At 41.8% G+C, this 8,450-nt stretch overlaps 1 protein-coding gene across 1 annotated transcript; it reads left to right on the forward strand.

The window, feature by feature from the left end:
- Positions 1-5,343: 5,343 nt before the first annotated feature.
- Positions 5,344-6,906, forward strand: LOC144070413 (forkhead box protein E1-like). Its single transcript, XM_077594928.1, has one exon. The coding sequence runs from the start codon at positions 5,584-5,586 to the stop codon at positions 6,619-6,621; it is 1,038 nt and encodes a 345-aa protein (XP_077451054.1). The 5' UTR covers positions 5,344-5,583; the 3' UTR covers positions 6,622-6,906.
- Positions 6,907-8,450: the final 1,544 nt, after the last annotated feature.

The following is an 8,450-nucleotide window of genomic DNA, read 5'->3' on the forward strand; positions in this document are numbered from 1 at the left end:
TTCAGGTTAAATGGACCAAACAGAACCACCCAAGACCAGTTCCAATGCAACCACTATTTTTAACGAAAATTACCCCAATTTGGACACTTATTCTTGCCTAACATCCACCCAGAAACTCCCTGGAAGATTATTTTATAGAAAATGGTCAATATACATCTCCCCTCATATGAGACAAAAATTCAGGGTAAATGGACCAACCAGAACCGCTCAGGACCAGTTCCAACACAAGCACTCGTTGTCATAAAAGTGCCCAAATTAGGCACACTGTTTGTGGCATAACTTTACTTCACAACTACCCTGGAAGATTATTTTATACAGAATTGTCAATATACATCTACCCTCATATGAGACAAAAATTCAGGTTAAATGGATTAACCAGAACCACCCAAGACCATTTCCAAGACAACCACTATTTTTAACGCAATTTACCCCAATTTGGGCACTATTTCTTGCCTAACATCCCCCCAGAACCTCCCTGGAAGACTAATTTTACACAATATTGTGAATTATACATCTACCCACAAATAAGACACCATTCCTGGGTAAATGGACCAACCAGAACCAATCAGGACCAGTTCCAATACAAGCACTCGTTGTCATAAAAGTGCCCAAATTAGGCACACTGTTTGTGGCATAACTTTACTTCACAACTACCCTGGAAGATTATTTTATACAGAATGGTCAATATACATCTACCCTCATATGAGACAAAAATTCAGGTTAAATGGACCAAACAGAACCACCCAAGACCAGTTCCAATGCAACCACTATTTTTAACGAAAATTACCCCAATTTGGACACTTATTCTTGCCTAACATCCACCCAGAAACTCCCTGGAAGATTATTTTATAGAAAATGGTCAATATACATCTCCCCTTATATGAGACAAAAATTCAGGGTAAATGGACCAACCAGAACCACCCAAGACCAGTTCCAAGACAACCACTATTTTTAACGCAATTTACCCCAATTTGGGCACTATTTCTTGCCTAACATCCCTCCAGAACCTCCCTGGAAGACTAATTTTACACAATATTGTGAATTATACATCTACCCACAAATAAGACACCATTCCTGGGTAAATGGACCAACCAGAACCAATCAGGACCAGTTCCAATACAAGCACTCGTTGTCATAAAAGTGCCCAAATTAGGCACATTGTTTGTGGCATAACTTTACTTCACAACTACCCTGGAAGATTATTTTATACGGAATGGTCAATATACATCTACCCTCATATGAGACAAAAATTCAGGTTAAATGGACCAAACAGAACCACCCAAGACCAGTTCCAATGCAACCACTATTTTTAACGAAAATTACCCCAATTTGGACACTTATTCTTGCCTAACATCCACCCAGAAACTCCCTGGAAGATTATTTTATAGAAAATGGTCAATATACATCTCCCCTCATATGAGACAAAAATTCAGGGTAAATGGACCAACCAGAACCGCTCAGGACCAGTTCCAAGACAAGCACTCGTTGTCATAAAAGTGCCCATATTAGGTACATTGATTGTGGCATAACTTTACTTCACAACTACCCTGGAAGATTATTTTATACAGAATGGTCAATATACATCTACCCTCATAGGAGACAAAAATTCAGGGTAAATGGACCAACCAGAACCACCCAAGACCAGTTCCAAGACAACCACTATTTTTGACGCAATTTACCCCAATTTGGGCACTTATTCTTGCCTAACATCCCCCCAGAACCTCCCTGGAAGACTAATTTTACACAAAATTGTGAAGTATACATCTACCCACAAATAAGACACCATTCCTGGGTAAATGGACCAACCAGAACCACTCAGGACCAGTTCCAACACAAGCACTCGTTGTCATAAAAGTGCCCAAATTAGGCACACTGTTTGTGGCATAACTTTACTTCACAACTACCCTGGAAGATTATTTTATACAGAATTGTCAATATACATCTACCCTCATATGAGACAAAAATTCAGGTTAAATGGACCAACCAGAACCACCCAAGACCAGTTCCAAGACAACCACTATTTTTAACGCAATTTACCCCAATTTGGGCACTATTTCTTGCCTAACATCCCCCCAGAACCTCCCTGGAAGACTAATTTTACACAATATTGTGAATTATACATCTACCCACAAATAAGACACCATTCCTGGGTAAATGGACCAACCAGAACCAATCAGGACCAGTTCCAATACAAGCACTCGTTGTCATAAAAGTGCCCAAATTAGGCACACTGTTTGTGGCATAACTTTACTTCACAACTACCCTGGAAGATTATTTTATACAGAATGGTCAATATACATCTACCCTCATATGAGACAAAAATTCAGGTTAAATGGACCAAACAGAACCACCCAAGACCAGTTCCAATGCAACCACTATTTTTAACGAAAATTACCCCAATTTGGACACTTATTCTTGCCTAACATCCACCCAGAAACTCCCTGGAAGATTATTTTATAGAAAATGGTCAATATACATCTCCCCTCATATGAGACAAAAATTCAGGGTAAATGGACCAACCAGAACCGCTCAGGACCAGTTCCAACACAAGCACTCGTTGTCATAAAAGTGCCCAAATTAGGCACACTGTTTGTGGCATAACTTTACTTCACAACTACCCTGGAAGATTATTTTATACAGAATTGTCAATATACATCTACCCTCATATGAGACAAAAATTCAGGTTAAATGGATTAACCAGAACCACCCAAGACCATTTCCAAGACAACCACTATTTTTAACGCAATTTACCCCAATTTGGGCACTATTTCTTGCCTAACATCCCCCCAGAACCTCCCTGGAAGACTAATTTTACACAATATTGTGAATTATACATCTACCCACAAATAAGACACCATTCCTGGGTAAATGGACCAACCAGAACCAATCAGGACCAGTTCCAATACAAGCACTCGTTGTCATAAAAGTGCCCAAATTAGGCACACTGTTTGTGGCATAACTTTACTTCACAACTACCCTGGAAGATTATTTTATACAGAATGGTCAATATACATCTACCCTCATATGAGACAAAAATTCAGGTTAAATGGACCAAACAGAACCACCCAAGACCAGTTCCAATGCAACCACTATTTTTAACGAAAATTACCCCAATTTGGACACTTATTCTTGCCTAACATCCACCCAGAAACTCCCTGGAAGATTATTTTATAGAAAATGGTCAATATACATCTCCCCTTATATGAGACAAAAATTCAGGGTAAATGGACCAACCAGAACCGCTCAGGACCAGTTCCAAGACAAGCACTCGTTGTCATAAAAGTGCCCATATTAGGTACATTGATTGTGGCATAACTTTACTTCACAACTACCCTGGAAGATTATTTTATACAGAATGGTCAATATACATCTACCCTCATAGGAGACAAAAATTCAGGGTAAATGGACCAACCAGAACCACCCAAGACCAGGTCCAAGACAACCACTATTTTTGACGCAATTTACCCCAATTTGGGCACTTATTCTTGCCTAACATCCCCCCAGAACCTCCCTGGAAGACTAATTTTACACAAAATTGTGAAGTATACATCTACCCACAAATAAGACACCATTCCTGGGTAAATGGACCAACCAGAACCACTCAGGACCAGTTCCAACACAAGCACTCGTTGTCATAAAAGTGCCCAAATTAGGCACACTGTTTGTGGCATAACTTTACTTCACAACTACCCTGGAAGATTATTTTATACAGAATTGTCAATATACATCTACCCTCATATGAGACAAAAATTCAGGTTAAATGGACCAACCAGAACCACCCAAGACCAGTTCCAAGACAACCACTATTTTTAACGCAATTTACCCCAATTTGGGCACTATTTCTTGCCTAACATCCCCCCAGAACCTCCCTGGAAGACTAATTTTACACAATATTGTGAATTATACATCTACCCACAAATAAGACACCATTCCTGGGTAAATGGACCAACCAGAACCAATCAGGACCAGTTCCAATACAAGCACTCGTTGTCATAAAAGTGCCCAAATTAGGCACACTGTTTGTGGCATAACTTTACTTCACAACTACCCTGGAAGATTATTTTATACAGAATGGTCAATATACATCTACCCTCATATGAGACAAAAATTCAGGTTAAATGGACCAAACAGAACCACCCAAGACCAGTTCCAATGCAACCACTATTTTTAACGAAAATTACCCCAATTTGGACACTTATTCTTGCCTAACATCCACCCAGAAACTCCCTGGAAGATTATTTTATAGAAAATGGTCAATATACATCTCCCCTCATATGAGACAAAAATTCAGGGTAAATGGACCAACCAGAACCGCTCAGGACCAGTTCCAACACAAGCACTCGTTGTCATAAAAGTGCCCAAATTAGGCACACTGTTTGTGGCATAACTTTACTTCACAACTACCCTGGAAGATTATTTTATACAGAATTGTCAATATACATCTACCCTCATATGAGACAAAAATTCAGGTTAAATGGACCAACCAGAACCACCCAAGACCAGTTCCAAGACAACCACTATTTTTAACGCAATTTACCCCAATTTGGGCACTATTTCTTGCCTAACATCCCCCCAGAACCTCCCTGGAAGACTAATTTTACAAACAAAGTCAAAGCATTTCCGTCCTTTAAAAGCAGCTTTAAGCAAACGAGGGCAACTGCGGCATTTCGTGTTTCTATCAAAACATCACTGACAACTTTCGGATTCGTCCACACAAAAGGACGAGAACAAAAAAGTACAAATAAGAATCTTAGTTCATTATTTTTTATCTGAAAACTTGCCACGTTCCAACTTACATTTTAACGTCAAACTTCTCATTTTAGTGTCAAACTTGGTCAGCTAATAAAATGAAATGAAATGTGAATAACATTGCGTTTGAAATTTGACAATTTTTATGTAAAACAGCCCAATTTAACATGAAATGTAAATTTTAAGATGATAGGATCACTTTTGATGTGAAACTTCTGACATATACATATAAATAACATCAATTTTAAAACGTTAAAATGCACAAATTGACTTTTTTCTGCCCTGGCGACGACACGCCTTTGTTAGCGACACCAAAAATTAAAGTTAATACGCAACCATATTCCGCAACATCCTAATTCAATGCCCATCTAGGCCACCAGAGGCAGTATAAACACACACTTTTACTCCTAACTAGTCTAGTCGAAAAATGCTACTTCCAACTAGCACGGTCGCTTTTTCTAAGACGCAACTTTGAAAGCAAACTTGACCTCCTCCAGAAATTCTGTCAAGGAAAGAAACGATTCCTTTTCACCCGTCACCGTCTGTCATTGCCACATAACGCCCGCGCACATCATTTGTTGACGCAGAAACGTCCATCAGCACGCGACGGAGACAAAAGCAAAGAGGCATGCGAAGAGAATGCCACGCCCCTCAGGTGCGAGTGCCTTAGCTAATCCCTCCCCGTCGCCACCGGCGAGGTGAGTCACTCTCAAACACTCCGCAGACGCCAGCCGAGCCCGCCAGTCACGTCCGGAAAGCCACGGGCCGACCCCGGGTTCCCCATCGCGGACGGTGAGTGGCCGGGGATTCCGCCAGTTCATCTCCGCCAACAAAATGCCGGCGGTGAAAGCGGAGAAGGATCCTCCGACGGACGCCTCGTCGTCGTCGGCCCCCGACCCCCCGGAGGAGCCGCCCCGGGGGCGACGCAGGAAGCGACCCCTTCAGCGCGGTAAGCCGCCCTACAGCTACATCGCCCTGATCTCCATGGCCATCGCCAACTCTCCGGAGCGCAAGCTAACGCTGGGCGGCATCTACAAGTTCATCACGGAGCGCTTCCCGTTCTACCGCGACAACTCCAAGAAGTGGCAGAACTCCATCCGCCACAACCTGACCCTCAACGACTGCTTCATCAAGATCCCCCGCGAACCGGGGCGCCCGGGGAAGGGTAACTACTGGGCCTTGGACCCCAACGCCGAGGACATGTTCGAGAGCGGTAGCTTCCTTCGGCGCCGGAAGCGCTTCAAGCGCTGCGACCTGAGCACCTACACCTGCTACGTGCACGACAACGCGCTTTTGGCGCCGGTCCACGTGGGCAGACCCTACGCCAACGCGCCGTACCCCGACGTCAGCCCGTCCTACGGGCAGCAGCTGATGACCTCGTCCTACTACCCTTCGCCGTCGCCGCCCAGTTTCGGCCCGGCTCAGACTCGGAATTTCACCATCAACAATCTGATCGGAACGCCGGAGCAGTCTATCCGCGACTTTGTCCCCGAAGTGATCCCGGGGGGCCCCTGCGCCCTGCCGCCGCCCGCCTTCCAAAGCCAGGGTTGCGGCATCGTCACCCCGCCTCATCCCGCCGGCGCCGCTTCGCACCCGGGGTTCCCCTACCCCACGCCGAGCGGCCACCCGCACATCCACCACCACCACCATCACCACCACGCCCTCTCCCAGGGCCCTTACGGACAACTCCAAAGCCAAGCGTACGCCGCGAGCGGTCGCCTGGGCTCCTCGGGAGAGGCGAGCGATATCTACGACAGGGTCTCGCCGGTCCAGCTGGGTTCCTTCTCACAGTACAACGGCGCCAATTCGGGGGGTTACTTGCGACACCCGCCGTATAGCGGCAACATGGACAGGTTCGTGTCGGCTATATGAGCGTCGTTAAAGGTACTACGGGGAGGGGGATGGTTGCTATTTTATTTCTTTTCCTTTTCGCAAAACTAATCGTCTTTATTTTCCGGTCAGAATTCAGGTGGGTCCAAACATGCCACTATTCTTTTGATTTTGTATTTACCGCCAATGAAGTCAAACGTCTAAAGTTCGCCGGGAAAAGCAGCTTTGCGATATTTACTGATTTGTACCGCGATTAGATTCGATCGATTTAATTGAATGGGAACATGTTTAACGACGCCATCACTTCTACTTCACTAAAAGAAGCTTTAAAAAAGGGGCCATTTTAATAAACAATTTTGCTGATGAAAACTTTCACGCGTCTCATTTTAATCTTGGACTTTGGAAATCAAAAAGGTATTAAAAATAAAAAATTCTACTCAATTATTTATATAATTATTTCTGAATATCGTAAGACGATAATATGCCTTAAATCATCCTATTACAATGGCGCTTTATCTATTCTTTACAGAAAAAATGGATAATTGGCTTTTTTTTTTTTTTTTATTTATTTATTTTTTTACAAAGTCTGCCACGATTTAATTCTATCCAAGAGTTTACCATATAATTCAACACTAAACATTAAAATATATTTCACTTAAAGTATCATACTTACCTAATTTCCTTACTTGTGCAAAGGTGTCAAAGTCAAGGCCCGGGGGCCAGTTGCGGCGAAGCAAATCATGTACATGGATCACTTCAAAATTGTACTTTGCCCCCTAAAAAATAAAAATATATAAATAGTTACCAACCTGCCTTAAAAACCTTTAATAGAACAAATACTTACATATGTGGGCATCCCATTTTCACCTGTGCAGGCCACAATATTAACCATTGGTGTGACCTACACGACCCTAAAATGTTCAGAAACACAAGGTTTTAATAATAATTATAACATTTTTTCTTTTCATTAATCGTTTATTTGTTATTATTTTCCTGAATAAAGACAAACATAACTTGACTAAACCATTTTCAATCCACTTAAAATGACCAAAAACTGAAAAACACAAATGATTTAATAATAATTATAAAAAAAATATTTTCATTAATAATTATTTTGTTATTATTTTCCTGAATAAAGACAAACATAACTTGATCAAACCATTTTCAATCCACTTAAAATGACCCAAAACTGAAAAACACAGATTACTACTAGTCAAACAAGTGGTTGTTAGCAAAAGTATAGTTTAACCTTAAAAAAACCACAACAAAAAACAACATATCCCTTATTTTTAAAATCCCTTTTGCGATAATTTGGACACCCCCGCAAAACCTGGACCCGTCTTGATGTCATACCCGCCTGATAGACAGGTCTGGTAGACCGTTTTTTTGGGTTTGTCGCTGCATTCCCGAAGACAAAACAAAGCCGTGATTGACCCGACAAGCAATTTTCAAGGTTGGTCCTCACGAACGTCATCTTCACGGCATGCGGGTGGAAATAATACTTTGATGGACGCGCTTTTAATGATGCTTAACCCTTAAGAGGTCCGATAGATAAGACTCTCACGGTTGTCAATTCAACACGAATATTACATTTTTCCGTTGTTCTTCTGTCGTTACTTTCAAATTGGTTTATTTAAAAAGGTATAATTCGCAAAGGTTTATTTAAGGTTGTTGATTTGACTTGTTTGTTTAAATCCTTTCACCTATAATTTAGAAGGCTTATTGGCTGTATATATTTGGCAATGTTTGCTTGTTAAAAGAGAAGTGTTGTTGTTTTGAGTTAACCGTTGTAGATTAATAGCCTATAATTTGCAGATTAATAGCCTATAATTTGCAGGTTTATAGCCTATAATGTATCACTGAGCAGGATA

The sequence above is a fragment of the Stigmatopora argus genome, unplaced genomic scaffold, assembly GCF_051989625.1.
Source record: "Stigmatopora argus isolate UIUO_Sarg unplaced genomic scaffold, RoL_Sarg_1.0 HiC_scaffold_70, whole genome shotgun sequence".
In the NCBI taxonomy this organism is placed as follows: domain Eukaryota; kingdom Metazoa; phylum Chordata; class Actinopteri; order Syngnathiformes; family Syngnathidae; genus Stigmatopora; species Stigmatopora argus.

Excerpts from the sequence above, each read along its gene's own strand:
- LOC144070413 (XM_077594928.1), top strand. The coding sequence starts at position 5,584 with ATGCCGGCGGTGAAAGCGGAGAAGGATCCTCCGACGGACGCCTCGTCG.